The sequence below is a fragment of the Nerophis ophidion genome, linkage group LG11, assembly GCF_033978795.1.
Source record: "Nerophis ophidion isolate RoL-2023_Sa linkage group LG11, RoL_Noph_v1.0, whole genome shotgun sequence".
Classification (NCBI taxonomy): domain Eukaryota; kingdom Metazoa; phylum Chordata; class Actinopteri; order Syngnathiformes; family Syngnathidae; genus Nerophis; species Nerophis ophidion.
In genome coordinates this window covers 64,816,829-64,834,791 of record NC_084621.1, presented here as the reverse complement: position 1 = coordinate 64,834,791, position 17,963 = coordinate 64,816,829, and the positions used below count along the sequence as shown (strand labels likewise).

At 40.2% G+C, this 17,963-nt stretch overlaps 1 protein-coding gene across 2 annotated transcripts in view; it reads right to left on the bottom strand.

The window, feature by feature from the left end:
* The window catches only part of zfpm2a (zinc finger protein, FOG family member 2a), a 442,543-nt gene that overhangs the window by 257,533 nt on the left and 167,047 nt on the right, over positions 1 to 17,963 (bottom strand). For both annotated transcript variants that reach the window (XM_061916494.1, XM_061916493.1), the window contains exon 4: positions 6,669 to 6,793. In XM_061916494.1, coding sequence (XP_061772478.1) covers positions 6,669 to 6,793 — 125 coding nt within the window. The remainder of the gene's footprint in view (positions 1 to 6,668; positions 6,794 to 17,963) is intronic.

The following is a 17,963-nucleotide window of genomic DNA, read 5'->3' as shown; positions in this document are numbered from 1 at the left end:
ATTTTTAACACTGTGATCCATCCATCCATTTTCTACCGCTTATTCCCTTTCGGGGTCGCGGGGGGCGCTGGCGCCTATCTCAGCTACAATCGGGCGGAAGGCGTCGTACACCCTGGACAAGTCGCCACCTCATCGCAGGGCCACACTGTGATTACAAGTGGAATTATTCATTACTTTTCGTGTCAAGCAATGTCATCTCAGATTTATCAGAGAACCAGATGCAGTCACCAAAAGAGCCACATCTGGCTCTCGAGCCATAGGTTCCCTACCCCTGCTTTAGGAGAATGAATCTTGCCTTTGAATGTGTAGTATGGAAGTCATTTTGAGGTGTGGGTTAGTCCAGGTGTTTTTGGAGCCAAGGCACATTTTTGTTCATTGAAAAATGCGGAGGCACACCACCAGCAGAAAACATTAAAAATGTAAACTTGGTAGTTGATATTGACAGTAAAAAGTCATTGTAGCAATGGTTGGATATGAATTCAAACCATAACCAACCATGCATCACTATAGCTCTTGTCTCAAAGTAAGTGTCACGACCTGTCACATGGAGTTTTTTTGCTGTTTTCCCCATCCTTCTATTTTGGTGAGTTTTCCTGTCTTCCTTTGAGCGCTATTCCCTGCACCTGCTTTGTTTTGGCAAACAAGACTATTTCAGTTCTTTGTGTGGAAATTGTCGATTGTCATGTGATTTACAGATGTACTTTGTGGACGCCGTCTGCTCCACACGCTGGAAGTCTTTGCTGTTGTCCAGCATTCTGTTTTTGTTTACTTTGGAGCCAGTTTAGTTTTAGTTTCGTTTTCCATAGCTTCAATGCATGTTTTAGGGGCAATCGCCTTTGGTTTATTTTTGGTTTAAGCATTGGATACGATGTTTACAAAGCAATTAACTACCTGCTGCCACCTACTGATATGGAAGAGTATTACACGGTTACGCTGCCGAGCTCTAGACAGCACCGACACTCAATTTGCAGATTATAATTACTGGTTTGCATAAAATATTTTTTACCCATCCATCCATCCATCTTCTGCTTATCCAAGGTTGGGTCGCGGGGGCAACAGCCTAAGCAGGGAAACCCAGACTTCCCTCTCCCCAGCCACTTCGTCTAGCTCTTCTCGGGGGATCCCGAGGCGTTCACAGGCCAGCCGGGAGACATAGTCTTCCCAACGTGTCCTGGGTCTTCCCCGTGGACGTGCCCTAAACACCTCCCTAGGGAGGCGTTCGGGTGGCATCCTGACCAGATGCCCGAACCACCTCTTCTGGCTCCTCTCGATGTGGAGGAGCAGCAGCTTTAGTTTGAGTTCCTCCCGGATGGCAGAGCTTCTCACCCTATCTCTAAGGGAGAGCCCCGCCACACGGCGGAGGAAACTCATTTCGGCCGCTTGTACCCGTGATCTTATCCTTTCGGTCATGACCCAAAGCTCATGACCATAGGTGAGGATGGGAACGTAGATGGACCGGTAAATTGAGAGCTTTGCCTTCCGGCTCAGCTCCTACTTCACCACAACGGATCGGTACAACGTCCGCATTACTGAAGACGCCGCACCGATCCGCCTGTCGATCTCACGATCCACTCTTCCCTCACTCGTGAACAAGACTCCTAGGTACTTGAACTCCTCCACTTGGAGCAGGGTCTCCTCCCTAACCCGGAGATGGCATTCCACCCTTTTCCGGGCGAGAACCATGGACTCGGACCTGGAGGTGCTGATTCTCATTCCGGTCGCTTCACGCTCTGCTGCGAACCGATCCAGTGAGAGCTGAAGATCCCGGTCAGATGAAGCCATCAGGACCACATCATCTGCAAAAAGCAGAGACCTAATCCTGCGGTCACCAAACCGGAACCCCTCAACGCCTTGACTGCGCCTAGAAATTCTTCTCCATAAAAAAAATCGGTGACAAAGGACAGCCTTGGTGGAGTCCAACCCTCATTTTTAACCCAAATAGGTGAAATTACATAATATCCGACGGCACAACAGTGGTTGAAAAACAGTGGGTTAGTCAATTAACTTGGCTGTAATATGGCTGGAGCTATTTCAAGCCAGTGATGACAGCTCAGAAAACCGTGTAAACCACCACTAAAATGGCTCGTCAGGCTGTAGAAAAATAGAGATTGAGCTGGTGGGAGGTGGTGGGACTCAAGAGTCCCAAATTCTCATGGACTTGCCTTATGTGTCTTTGCAAGGGGAATTTGAGACTGGTAACAGCTTTAATAGGAACGCTTTAATTAATCCAAATTCAGAATAGAGTATCAAGGCAGTGGAGGAATCATCATCCCACCAGAGCAGCTGTTAAACACTCGGCTTTGCTCGATGTTTGAAACGGAAAATAGAAAGCTGCCTTAGTGCTGGGTAGCATTGAAAAGACTATTTCGAAACCCAGTCTGCAAAGAGCTCAGTCTCAGTGTTTTGTCATAAAATAGGCAGGTTTAACCTGGGAATTGATATCGGTACTCAGTGGTACCAATTTTCTGTACATTTGTGCACGTAAATAAATGGTAATTAATAAGCGTGTGGGAAAAAATTGATTCTCATTTTTCAAAAATCATTTTTTTTTTTTTTTTTATCAATCCAACCAAACAATACACAGCAATACCATAACAATGGACGGCGTGGCGCAGTGAAAGAGTGGCCGTGCGCAACCCGAGGGTCCCGCGTTCAATCCCCACTTAGTACCAACCTCGTCACGTCCGTTGTGTCCTGAGCAAGACACTTCACCCTTGCTCCTGATGGGTGCTGGTTGGCGGCTTGCATGGCAGCTCCCTCCATCAGTGTGTGAATGTGTGTGTGAATGGGTAAATGTGGAAGTAGTGTCAAAGCGCTTTGAGTACCTTGAAGGTAGAAAAGCGCTATACAAGTACAACCCATTTGTCATTTATCACAATGCAATCCAATTCCAAAACCAAACCTGACCCAGCAACACTCAGAACTGCAATAAACAGAGCAATTGAGAGGAGACACAAACACCACACAGAACAAACCAAAAGTAGTGAAACAAAAATGAATATCATCAACAACAGTAACCAAATTAGTTATAATTTCAGCATAGCAGTGATTAAAAATCCCTCATTGACATTATCATTAGACATTTATAAAAATAAAAAAAAGAACAATAGTGTCACAGTGGCTTAGACTTGCATCGCATCTCATAAGCTTGACAACACACTGTGTCCAATATTTTCACAAAGATAAAATAAGTCATATTCGTGGTTCGTTTAATCGTTAAAACAAATTTACATTATTGCAATCAGTTGATAAAACATTGTCCTTTACAATTATAAAAGCTTTTTTACAAAAATCTGCTACTCTGCTAGCATGTCAGCAGACTGGGGTAGATCCTGCTGAAATCCTACGTATTGAATGAATACAGAAACCTTTTTAAAATCGGGAAAAAAATCGTTTGTGCATCGAGAATTGTGTTGAATTTAAAAAAAAAAATTCGATTTTGAATCGAATTGTGACCCCAGAGAATCGATATTGAATCGACTCGTGGGACACCCAAAGATTCGCAGCTCTAATAATTAATACAATCACATTTTTTAATAGAACATTTAAAAAAGAGCTGGTCATAACTGTGCTGTCCAGTTGTTAAATCTTGTTTTCTTATCAAATTTCTGTTTCTCATTGGCAAGTATTATATATTAAACGTTGCATTTATGTTTCAATTCCACAACGTTGGATGGCAGTAATTTATTGGCTACAATGTACTGCCTAACAAGAAAGTAGTCTTTGCCATTAAGCTGTTTGTGCCAGTCTATCCCTATGATGCACCCTACAAAGTCTTCATACTAAAAGTATTGCACTTATAACACGTCAGATGTTTAATTGTAACATACATCTTTGTTGAAGTTTTCATTACCAAATTTTAAAGTGTATAAATCGCAATTGGGGACGGCGCGGCGCGGTGGTAGAGTGGCCGTGCGCAACCCGAGGGTCCCTGGTTCAATCCCCACCTAGTATCAACCTCGTCACATCCGTTGTGTCCTGAGCAAGACACTTCACCCTTGCTCCTGATGGCAGCTCCCTCCATCAGTGTGTGAATGTGTGTGTGAATGTGGAAGTAGTGTCAAAGCGCTTTGAGTACCTTGAAGGTAGAAAAGCGCTATACAAGTACAACCCATTTATCATTTATTTATTTATTTCATTTAAAATCGCTAAAAACAGCATGTACATTGCAAAGCGCATCAACTTAGCGCATTCTGAAAAAGCAGAGCCTTACTTTTGGTTCGAGAATTTTCTATCTGGCACACTTGCATTGTTGACATAGGAAAGTGCAACTTTACCTAGACGCAATTTGGCTGAGTCTGCTCTGAGTGCAGCTTCGGTGCTTGTTTCCTCGCCAAGTGTTTTAGCCGGTGATTAGTTTGCAACCGGATATTACGTCAACAAAGCTATCGAGACAAAGCACCCTTTGATTGCAATGATATGATGAAGGAATTTAAACAATGCCCATGAAAGTACAGAATTAAGATATTTTTGTTCACGTCTTGTTGTTGCTGCTTTTCTCTGCTCTGAGTTGCAGTGTAGCTGCACACCTGCAATTAGTGTGCAAATCTGGCCTTTGCATGCCCTGCTTGGCAGCAATTAGACGCTGGACTGTCTTTTGTTCCAGCATCAGTGAGGTTTTGCCTTCTTCTTCTATATAATCTGTTTGCGGGGTACTTTTGCCCTAGTTTAATTTAGGCGGCTTTGCTCTGTTCTTCCTAGTTAATCTGGTGTTGTTTATGCCGCTGTATTCACGTTAATGTGCACATTTGTACTAAAAACATCTAAAAGTCGTCCTTTGTCCCCTTCAGCAACTCCACCTTGTGAGAAGGTGTTTTATATTCTGGCCGTATATTCTTTATGAACATAACTGGTGCAGATTATGAGAAATTCAGTGCTATTTTACACCGCTGTGCCACCACAGTTTTATAACTATTACTTTTACAAATACATGAGTGGCAATTAATTTCTCTAAAACAGGGGTAGTGAATCTATGGCTCTAGAGCCAGATGTGGCTCTTTTGAGCTCTCGGATAAATCTGAGCTGACATTGCTTAACACGATAAGTAATGAATAACTCCACTTGTAATCACAGTGTTAAAAATAACGTTCAAAATATAAAACATGCTCATGGTTTTTATGTTCAAGAAGTTGCGTTAATGGTAAGAAGTAATTTATTTGTTATCGGTTAGTGTGGGGCTTGCCCTCCTGGGGGTTCTTCAGATCACCGAGCACCGACATGAGAGCCTGTTTTGCGGTTACAATATTGTTATATTTTTCAATAAGTCTCTCAGTTGCTTTCCAGCAATTGTCTTTTTCTTTTTCATCCTCACTCGTGCTCTGGCTCCAGCCCCAACCCCGTCTCTCTTCCTGGCTGCTGCTTATAACAGAGCGACAGGTGGTTAGATAACAAGGCCCAGGTGGGCCGTCTACGCTGATTGAGGCCGGTCCTGGCAACACCCCGCTTCGCTGCAGGCCCGCAGGCCACGCCCCCTCCACAGTTAGATTCAGAATAACAATGTTATTACAAAGAATAAGAGACCTATTATACTCTAGAAATGCTGGTCTTACTTAAATATGCACGTGTTTAGTTGTGTTCAGTGTTAAAAAAAATATTAAATGGCTCTTAGGGAAATACATGTTAAAATATTTGGCTTCTTGGCTCTCTCAGCCAGAAAGGTTCCCGACCCCTGCTCTAAAAGGTCAGGATTTGGAACTCAGCTATTGAAATATGTGAAAAATACTTTGTTAAAATACTTTCACGTGGTGACAAGAATTCATATTTCAACCTGCTTCATTCAAATATGTGCAAAATGAGTAAAACACATAAGACTCAGATGGTATTCCCTCACATAAAAGTACACTGGTTTCACGTCTAGCTTTACAATTGCTCAAGATATTGCAAAGTATATTTCTAACTTTGACCTTTAAATCTCAGTGGTTCTCAACCTTTTTTCAGTGATGTACCCATTGTGAACATTTTTTTTCATTCAAGTACCCCCTAATCAGAGCAAAGCATTTTTAGTTGGTTAAAAAAAGAGATAAAGAAGTAAAATACAGCACTATGTCATCAGTTTCTGATTTATTAAATTGTATAACAGAGCAAACTATTGCTCATTTGTAGTGGTCTTTCTTGAACTATTTGGAAAAAAAGATATAAAAATGACTAAAAACTTGTTGAAAAATGAACAAGTGATTCGATTCTAAATAAAGTTGTCTACACATAGAAGTAATCATCAACTTAAAGTGCCCTCTTTGGGGATTGTAATAGAGATCCATCTGGATTCATCAACTTAATTCTAAACATTTCTTCACAAAAAAATATATCTTTAACATCAATATTTATGGAACATGTCCACAAAAAAATCTAGCTGTCAACACTAAATATTGCATTGTTGTATTTCTAAACACAGTTTATGAACTTATATTCATATTTTGTTGAAGTATTATTCAATAAATATATTCATAAAGGTTTTTTGAATTGTTGCTATTTTTAGAATATTTTTGAAAAATCTCACGTGCCCCTTGGCATACCTTCAAGTACCCCCATTTATTGCATGAGAATTGTAATCCCCAAAATGAATGTCCTGGGACTGAAATGTATCCATCACTGCTTCCTTTGAGATTGTAATTAATTGTTAAAATGTGATGTTTTTTAAAGAGAATAAAAAAAACAGTATGTGGACATACCAGTGTGCTATTCTCGCTACCCATCTCAATCTTGCCTTCGAAAGGTCCCCACGTTGTTCCCACAGGCATCTGTAGGCGACTGTGGACCCGACGCTCGCCATCCTTGAGGTATGCGTCCAGGTCTCCTGAAAAACACACACGACCGTAACAATTAACCACACTGCACCATCTACCCCAGAAGTTCCCCTTCCGAATTACATTGACGATTATTAGGGTCCGCCCTGCCTATGGCAAAGGACTCCACAGGAGTCCTTTGCCATAGGCAAGGAACCTATTGAATCTGTAACGTTTTATTATCCTTTCTTATTATTATTCTTTATTCCGCACCTACGCGCTGCAACTTGACCCCCTTAACATAATTCAAAACTCACCAAATTTGACACACACATCGGTATGGTCCGGCAGACGAACTTATTAAGCAACCAAACCCCAAAAACAAAAATTGCGCGTTAGCGCCCCCTATGAAAAAAAAAAAACAGACTGCCTGTAACTTCCGTTAGGAAAGTCGTAGAGACATGAAACAAAAACCTCTGTGTAGGTCTGACTTAGACCTAAGTTTCCAATAAAAAACGTCTATACCCAAAATCAACAGAAATTTTGCAAAAACTCATTCAAAGCAAAATTTTCGCAAAAAATGCTATTTTTGCCTCTTTGAGCTGCAATTTGACCCCCTTAAAATGCGTTCAAAACTCACCAAACCTGGCAGACACATCAGGACTGGCAGAAATTGCGATATGATGAGAAAAAAAATAATAATAAAACTCAAAATTGCGCTCTAGCGCAATTTTTTCAATAAAACACAGCAGAAAAACTGCTTCCAGGAAGAAAACACAGACAAAACTGCTTGTAACTTCCGGTAGGAATGCCGGAAAGACATGAAACAAAAACTTCTAGGTAGGTCTGACTTAGACCTACATTTCGATAATTGACATCCTTCGGCAAAAATCAACAGGAAGTTAAAAATTGCCCCTTCAAAATAAAAGTTTTGTGAAAACCCGTCACCTTTCTTCAAAAGTTATCTCCTCTGAGCCCGTTTGTCGTTTCGGCTTCAAACTCGCACAGGGGAGACTTTGAACCCTTCTGATTAAAAGTATAGATCAAATTTTGATAAGTTTTCAGGTTTTGATTTTACGCGCCTTCAAAAAACCCCTGCGCAAATTTTCCTAAAAAATGACGTTTTTGCCTCTTTGAGCTGTAATTTGACCCACTTAAAATGCTTCAAAGTGCAAGTTAAAGCTCTGTTATGCAGACCGAAAGCCATTTATCAACAACATCCAGAATCGCCGATCTATAATTTCACCCCCTTAACATGCTTCAAAACTCACCAAATTTTACACACATATCAGGACTGGCAAAAACTGCCATCTAATAAAAAACCAAACCCCAAAAATCTAAATTGCGCTTAGCGCCCCTTAGGAAAAAACCCAGACAAAACTACATGTAACTTCTGTTAGAAATGTCGTAGAGACATGAAATAAAAACCTCTATGTTGGTTTGACTAAGATCGGGACCCGGGACATGGCGGCGGCGGCCAACGGCGGACCCGACCAACGCTCCTTGCAGCTTTAATTATTTTTTTTTCTGCATAAACACACATTTGCCATCATAAGATTACCTCCTCGCGGATCAAAATTTAAAAAAGGTTGAAGCTGAGCAGTTTCAAAACGGATAAGCAAATGAATCGAGCATCCATCTGATGGTGTTCCTCAGGCACATCATGCACTAACATGAGTTGAAAGGTGTCTTCTGTGAAGATAATCTCTATGAGACACTGCAGGCTGCTGGCTTGTGGCAGGACTATTTTTGTAATTCCAGTAAGGCCTTGTTAGTGCTGTACAGCACTCTAGTTAATTAACAGAAAAAAACGGATAGCAGTGTTAGTACTACTGGTGCTCACCCTCCTGACACCCCCAGCTATCTTATCTTGTAGATTGAGTGTACATTTAGGGATAGTGTTTAATCAAATTGTTATGCTGAACTACAAGGCAGGCTGTTGCATAGTTTACTGAGGGCGATGACCCTCTGTTGGGGAACATATTTGTGGGTTGTACGGGAGAAATACCGCTCTCGTTGTCTATAAATTTCTATCTGGTTGTCATGAAAATAAGTTAGAGGTGTTTTTCAGAGATCAACCTCAAGTTCTGTGGCGTCGGAATTTTTTTTAGACATTAGTAGCTCAGAAATAACAGATCAAAACAAAGCATTGTTCATTGTGATTGTTTCATCAATCAACTGGGATTTTAGAGCTCAGAGTCTGCAGTAATTAAAACGTCATCAAAATTTGAGAGGAGGGATAGTGCGTCTCCCTCACAATACGAGTAGTCTGGGGTTCAATCCCGGGCTGAGGATCTTTCTGGGTTCCCTCCGGGTACTCTGGCTTCCTCCCACTTCCAAAGACATGCACCTGGGGATAGGTTGATTGGCAACACTAAATGGTCCCTAGTGTGTGCACGTGAGTGTGAATTATTACATTTTAACAGAAGTGGAGATAGAATATGTTAAAAGAGAAAGTAAGAGGATAAACAGGAAATGAACAAGTGGATTAATAATTATCTTGGCACCCACTTGCATTGCCAGATATTTAGTCAATAATATCTTGGTGTGATTTATATTTTTCAGTGGATCGTAAATCATCCATTATGGGGATGGCGTGGTGAAGTTGGGAGAGTGGCTGTGCCAGCAATCTAAGGTTTACTGGTTCAATCCCCACCTTCTACCGTTCTAGTCACGTCCGTTATGTCCTTGAGCAAGACACTTCACCCTTGCTCCTGATGGGTCATGGTTAGCGCCTTGCATGGCAGCTCCCGCCATCAGTGTGTGAATGGGTGAATGTGGAAATACTGTCAAAGCGCTTTGAGTTCCTAAAAAAGGTAGAAAAGCGCTATACAAGTACAACCCATTTACCATTTATTTTCTACCACTCGTCCTTAACAAAGTTGACAAAAATAATAGAATAAGAAAATGACACAATTAGCCCGTGTGGAGTTTGCATGTTCTCCCCGTGACTGCGTGGGTTCCCTCCGGGTACTCCGGCTTCCTCCCACTTCCAAAGACATGCACCTGGGGATAGGTTGATTGGCAACACTAAATGGTCCCTAGTGTGTGCACGTGAGTGTGAATGTTGTCTGTGTTGGCCCTGCGACTTGTGCTGGGTGTACTCCGCCTTCCGCCCGATTGTAGCTGAGATAGGTACCAGCGCCAACCAGGAGCCCAAATGGAATAAACGGTAGAAAATGGATGGTTCGATGGCAATACTTGAGACGGAGTGGATCGGACTTGATTGACATAATTGTCTAGTTCGAACCCCTGATTCTAGTCTAGATCATTCAAATCTAATAACACAAACAAAACCATAAATTGTTCATGGTTAACTGAAATATGATTGTGGCTAGGGATTATTGCCTTGTAATGCCGATGAAAACGACAACACGCTCGGGCTGACACTTTGTTTATTTTTAGCGAATGATTTAAATGAGGGCTTCACGGTGGCAGAGGGGTTAGTGCGTCTTCCTCACAATACGAAGGTCCTGCAGTCATGGGTTCAAATCCAGGCTCGGGATCTTTCTGTGTGGAGTTTGCATGTTCTCCCCGTGAATGCGTGGGTTCCCTCCGGGTACTCCGGCTTCCTCCCACTTCCAAAGACATGCACCTGGGGATAGGTTGATTGGCAACACTAAATTGGCCCTAGTGTGTGAATGTGAGTGTGAATGTTGTCTGTGTTGGCCCTGCGATGAGGTGGCGACTTGTCCAGGGTGTACCCCGCCTTCCGCCCGATTGAAGCTGAGATAGGCGCCAGCGCCCCCCGCGACCCCAAAAGGGAATAAGCGGTAGGAAATGGATTGATGGATGGATGGATTTAAATGAGTGGTGGATATTAGACTTTGCTTTTGTTTACTGTATTTTCTGGAGTACTTTTTTCCTACGCTGTGAACACTGCGGCGTATAAAACTGCGTGGCTAATTTATGGATTTGTCTTTACTAGCCGCTATAATGGTTTGTGTTCAACGAATCTGTGTTATTGTTTGTGCTATGGCGCCATAATTTGGACGAGTTTGTTCACTGCAGGTGCTCCGGATTGAAAATGTACTACCTGTTTTGTGCCTTGAATTGGAGGTGTACTATTTGGCTATAGCGTTTCTGATCGAAAGGATTCTTCATTCATCACTCTAAGGCAGTTGTCCCCAACCTTTTTGTATCCGCGGACCGGTCAACGCTTAATCATTTTTCCCGCGGCCCGGGTGGGATCCTTTTTTTGTTTTTTTCTTTGTCATGAAAAAGGGACGTTTTTGTCATGAAAAAGGGAGGTTTTTGTGGTTGGTGCACTAATTGTAAGTGTATATTGTGTTTTTTATGTTGATTTAATTAAAAAAAAAAAAAAATGTTTTCTGTTGGGGACCACTGCTCTAAGGAACATTTGTACGTTTTATAATATAACTAAAACAATTCATACTTACTAAACTCTCCCATGTGTGATGTGTGTAGGAGTGTTTTTATGCATATTTCTACATGCTATCATACTGTAATTAAGCTAGCGTTGTTAGCATTAGTGAATATGCTAACACGTTTTTACGCATCTGTGTTAGTATTATTGACTAAAATTACTTTCTTTTTGTTTCAGTTTCTGAAATTCACCACTGTGGAGTTATTGAGTCCGTTTAGCTAATTGCAGAGCTCGCTTTTGCAGCTAGAGGTTCATGACGACTTCTGTTTCGTTTGATCAGCCTTTTTACTGCTGTGTGACAGGCACCAGTTGGAAACAAGTTATCTAAATAAATATTTACAAAATAGTTTGTACCTGTATATAGTTGTGGCTAATGGTCCTGTGGCTAATATATGTAAACATATTTATTTATTAGAACATTTGGTGGGTGCGGCTTTAACACCAGTGTGATCTATAGCCCGGAAAGTACGGGAGTTATTGTGTACTATTGACTTTTTTTTGCTCAGAAAATTGTACGTAAAATAAGAAAATATGGGACTGGTTTAAATAGTGTGTCAATATTGTTAAAACTGTCAATAGGGCTCACCATAAACACATTGACAAAAATGACAGTTCATACATGTCATTGGTATTGGTAATGGCTAATCTCAATTATGGATGATCAGTATCGGAATCGAGGGCATAAAACCCTGATTGGAACATCCTTAATAGTGACATACATTTTTTACAGAATCTTTCAAAAAACATTTTCCAGAATCTTTCTTTCTAAATAACTCATTTCACAAAGTATATAACTGTGGCTTATACTCCGTACTGAAACCCACGACTACCCACCACGCAGTCTGATAGTTTATATATCAATGATGAAATATTAACATTGCAACACATGCCAATACGGCCTTTTTAGTTTACTAAATTGCAATTTTAAATTTCCCGCGGAGTTTCTTGTTGGAAACGTCGCGGAATGATGACGCTTGTTTGTGACGTTATTGGTTGGAGGGGACATATTAGTCAGCACCACTTGCGGCTAAAAGTCGACTCTTTTCATCGCGCAATTACACAGTATTCTGGACATCTGTGTTGCTGAATCTTTTGCAATTTGTTCAATTAATAATGGAGAAGTCAAAGTAGAAAGATGGAGGTGGGAAGCTTTAGCCTTTAGCCACACAAACACACTGTGTTTCCTTGTTTAAAATTCCCGAAGGTGAAGCTTTACTACGGATCAGAGCGGTCAAGCAAACATGGATCCCGACCACTTTTCAACCGGCAGGTTTCGGTGACAAAATTGTGGTAAAAAGTCGCCTCTTACTGGAGATCAGCGGAGCTTGCGCAGTCCATGCAGCTGCCGTGACTTCCCTCAGAGACTGGCGTCAACACACCCGTGGATACACCCCTCCGACTATCAGGTACTATTTAACTCACTAAAACACTAGCAACACAATAGAAAGATAAGGGATTTCCCAGAATTATCCTAGTAAATGTGTCTAAAAACATCTAAATCGCTCCCAATGCAATCGCCTTTTTTTTTTCTTTTTCTTTTTTCTAGTCCTTCACTATCAATATCCTCACCCACAAATCTTTCATCCTCGCTCAAATTTATGGGGAAATTGTCGCTTTCTCGGTCCGAATAGCTTTTGATGATGGAGGAACAGAGCGGTCAAGCAAACATTGTTTGTCAACCGGCAGGTTTCAGTGAGAAAATTGTGGTAATAAGTCGGCTCTTACCGTAGACATGAGCGGAGCTTGCGTCCTCTTGCAGCTGCTGCGGACTCTCTTACCTCCTCCCACCGGAGACACTGGCGGTCACCACACCCGTGGCCACATCCCTCTGACTTTCAGGTACCATATAATCTCACTAACTCACTAGTAACACAATACGCAGATAAGGGATTTTCCACAATTATCCTAGTAAATGTGTCTAATAACATCTGAATCGCTCCCACTGCCCTCGCCTTTTTTTATTTTTTCTAGTCCTTCACTCTCACTATCCTCATCCACGAATCTTTCATCCTTGCTCAAATTAATGGGGACATCGTCGCTTTCTCGGTCCGAATCGCTCTCGCTGCTGGTGGCCATGATTGTAAACAATATGAGTACATGAGGAGCCCTCACACCGGTGAGGTTATAGTCTGCTATTTCCGGTAAAGGCAGGGCTTTTTTATTAGCGACCAAAAGTTGCAAACTTTATCGTCTATGTCCTCTACTAAATCCTTTCAGCAAAAATATGGCAATATCGCAAAATGATCAAGTATGACACATAAAATGGACCTGCTATCCCCGTTTAAGTAAGAAAATCTCATTTCAGTAGGCCTTTAATATAACTTGTTTTAATGTGTGCAATAACATGCTGCAATGTCAAGTATACACAGTGAGTGGGGCGGTATGGTGTAGTGGGTATAGAGCGGCCGTGCCAGAAACCTGAGGGTTGCAGGTTCGTTTCCCACCTATTGACATCCAAAAAAGATCTGCCGTTGTGTCCTTGGGCAGGACACTTCACCCTTGCCCCCGGTGCCGCTCACACTAGTGAATGAATGATGAATGAATGAAAGGTTGTGGTCGGAGGGGCCGTAGGCGCAAACTGGCATCCATGCTTCCGTCAGTCTACTCCAGGGCAGCTGTGGCTACAAATGTAGCTTACCACCACCAGGTGTGAATGAATGATGGGGTCTCACTTCTCTGTGAGCGTTTAGAGTATCTAATAATAGAAAAGTTTGATATAAAATCTAATCCATTATTACTACAGTATTATTATTATTATACAATCAGTTTATTTATTTATCTATTTTGTTCTACATTTTCTTATTATTTAGCTGTTCTGCACTAAGGACCGAGAAACATGCCCAAAATTCCGTTGAACTGGTGTACTGTGTATGCTTGTGCAAGGACAATAAATATTCATATCTTATCTTATCTAATATATTGAAAACTATTTTTTCATTCTTAAATTTGGTGGGTGCAGCTTATATCCTGGTGCGCTTTAACGTCTGTAACATACAGTAAGTAAGATCAACTGAAGAATGCAGAATTATTTATCCCGGCTCTTAGTTGCTAGGCAGAGTTCATTTGGCACTGTCAATTATATGCCAGTCACGCCCTGACTCTGTCGTTGGAATAGCAAAGTAGAGGCTGGATGTAGAGCCGGTGTCACACCAAATTTCTTCCCCCCTACAAATCCCTTCCCCCTGGAAGACATTTGGTGTGACAGCCCCTCTAATGCCTGAAGGACCCCAATGAGGGTGGAAGGACCTTAAAGCAGCCCACACAGCTGCCGGTTTTAAAAGCATTATAGTTGGCCAATTGTCATTGGTGAAAAACAACGGTGAGGAAAAAATATTAGCATTCCAGCATGCTAACCTTTCAAGCTATTTTTGCTTGGCTAATTTTTGCAGCTGTAACCCTTAAGAGTCATATAACTTGCTTAAAGCAGCCCACACAGATGCCGGTTTTAAAAGGATTATAATTGGCTGATTGTCATTGGTGAAAAATAACGGTAAGGAAAAAATATTAGCATTCCAGCATGCTAACCTTTCAAGCTATTTTTGCTTTGCTAATTTTGCAGCTGTAACCCTTAAGAGTCATATAACTTTCTTAAAGCAGCCCACCCAGCTGCCGGTTTTAAAAGCATTATAATTGGCTGATTGTCATTGGTGAAAAATAACTGAGGAAAAAATATTAGCATTCCAGTATGCTAACTTTTCAAGCTATTTTTGCTTTGCTAATTTTGCAGCTGTAACCCTTAAGAGTCATATAACTTGCTTAAAGCAGCCCACACAGATGCCGGTTTTAAAAGCATTATAATTGGCTGATTGTCATTGGTGAAAAATAACTGTGAGGAAAAAATATTAGCATTCCAGCATGCTAACCTTTCAAGCTATTTTTGCTTCGCTAATTTTGCAGCTGTAACCCTTAAGAGTCATATAACTTACTTAAAGCAGCCCACACAGATGCCGGTTTTAAAAGCATAATAATTGGCTGATTGTCATTGGTGAAAAATAACGGTGAGGAAAAAATATTAGCATTCCAGCATGCTAACCTTTCAAGCTATTTTAGCTTGGCTAATTTTTGCAGCTGTAACCCTTAAGAGTCATAGAACTTGGTATTATCACGCCCTCATTGGGGTCCTTCAGGCATTAGAGGGGCTGTCGCGCCAAATGTCTTCCGGGGGGGAAGGTTTTTGTAGGGGGGAAGAAATTTGGCGTGACACCGCCAACATGAAGTCAGACACACGCAAACAACAGAGAAGTACATCAAAAACCTGCACAAAAAGGATGACAAACGACATTATTATACCGTATTTTGCGGACTATAAATCCGTTTTTTTCATAGTTTGCCCTGGGGTGCGACTTATACTCAGGAGCGACTTATATGTGAAATTAACACATTATCGTAAAATATCAAATACTATTTAGCTCGTTCGCATAAGAGACTAGACGTATAAGATTTCATGGGATTTAGTGATTAGGAGTGACAGATTGTTTGATAAACGTATAGCATGTTCTATATGTTATAGTTATTTGAATGACTCTTACCATAATATGTTACGTTAACATACCAGGCACATTCTCAGTTGGTTATTTATGCCTCATATAACGTACACTTATTCAGCCTGTTGTTCACTATTCTTTATTTTAAATTGCCTTTCAAATGTCTATTCTTGTTGTTGGGTTTTATCAAATAAATTTCTCCTAAAAATGCTCCGGTGCGACTTATGTATGTTTTTTTCTTCTTTATTATTCATTTTCGGCAGGTGCGACTTATACTCGGGAGCGACTTATATGTGAAATTAACAGATTATCGTAAAATATCAAATACTATTTAGCTCATTCATGTAAGAGACTAGACGTATTAGATTTCATGGGATTTAGCGATTAGGAGTGACAGATTGTTTGGTAAACGTATAGCATGTTCTATATGTTATAGTTATTTGAATGACTCTTACCATAATATGTTACGTTAACATACCAGGCACCTTCTCAGTTGGTTATTTATGCCTCATATAACGTACACTTATTCAGCCTGTTGTTCACTATTCTTTATTTTAAATTGCCTTTCAAATGTCTATTCTTGGTGTTGGGTTTTATCAAATAAAATTCCCCCCAAAAATGTGACTTATTTATGTTTTTTTCTTCTTTATTATTCATTTTCGGCAGGTGCGACTTATACTCGGGAGCGACTTATATGTGAAATTAACACATTATCGTAAAATATCAAATACTATTTAGCTCGTTCGCGTAAGAGACTAGACGTATTAGATTTCATGGGATTTAGCAATTAGGAGTGACAGATTGTTTGGTAAACGTATAGCATGTTCTATACGTTATAGTTATTTGAATGACTCTTACCATAATAAGTTACGTTAACATACCAGGCACCTTCTCAGTTGGTTATTTATGCGTCATATAACGTACACTTATTCAGCCTGTTGTTCACTATTCTTTATTTATTTTAAATTGCCTTTCAAATGTCTATTCTAGGTGTTGAATTTTATCAAATAAATTTCCCCCCAAAAATTCTCCAGTGCGACTTATGTATGTTTTTTTCTTCTTTATTATTCATTTTCGGCAGGTGCGACTTATACTCAGGAGCGACTTATATGTGAAATTAACACATTATCGTAAAATATCAAATACTATTTAGCTCATTCGCGTAAGAGACTAGACGTATAGGATTTCATGGGATTTAGCGATTAGGAGTGACAGATTGTTTGGTAAACGTATAGCATGTTCTATATGTTATAGTTATTTGAATGACTCTTACCATAATATGTTACGTTAACATACCAGGCACCTTCTCAGTTGGTTATTTATGCGTCATATAACGTACACTTATTCAGCCTGTTGTTCACTATTCTTTATTTTAAATTGCCTTTCAAATGTCTATTCTTGTTGTTGGGTTTTATCAAATAAATTTCTCCTAAAAATGCTCCGGTGCGACTTATGTATGTTTTTTTCTTCTTTATTATGCATTTTCGGCAGGTGCGACTTATACTCAGGAGCGACTTATATGTGAAATTAACACATTATCGTAAAATATCAAATACTATTTAGCTCATTCATGTAAGAGACTAGACGTATTAGATTTCATGGGATTTAGCGATTAGGAGTGACAGATTGTTTGGTAAACGTATAGCATGTTGTATATGTTATAGGTATTTGAATGACTCTTACCATAATATGTTACGTTAACATACCAGGCACATTCTCAGTTGGTTATTTATGCCTCATATAACGTACACTTATTCAGCCTGTTGTTCACTATTCTTTATTTTAAATTGCCTTTCAAATGTCTATTCTTGTTGTTGGGTTTTATCAAATAAATTTCTCCTAAAAATGCTCCGGTGCGACTTATGTATGTTTTTTTCTTCTTTATTATTCATTTTCGGCAGGTGCGACTTATACTCGGGAGCGACTTATATGTGAAATTAACAGATTATCGTAAAATATCAAATACTATTTAGCTCATTCATGTAAGAGACTAGACGTATTAGATTTCATGGGATTTAGCGATTAGGAGTGACAGATTGTTTGGTAAACGTATAGCATGTTCTATATGTTATAGTTATTTGAATGACTCTTACCATAATATGTTACGTTAACATACCAGGCACCTTCTCAGTTGGTTATTTATGCCTCATATAACGTACACTTATTCAGCCTGTTGTTCACTATTCTTTATTTTAAATTGCCTTTCAAATGTCTATTCTTGGTGTTGGGTTTTATCAAATAAAATTCCCCCCAAAAATGTGACTTATTTATGTTTTTTTCTTCTTTATTATTCATTTTCGGCAGGTGCGACTTATACTCGGGAGCGACTTATATGTGAAATTAACACATTATCGTAAAATATCAAATACT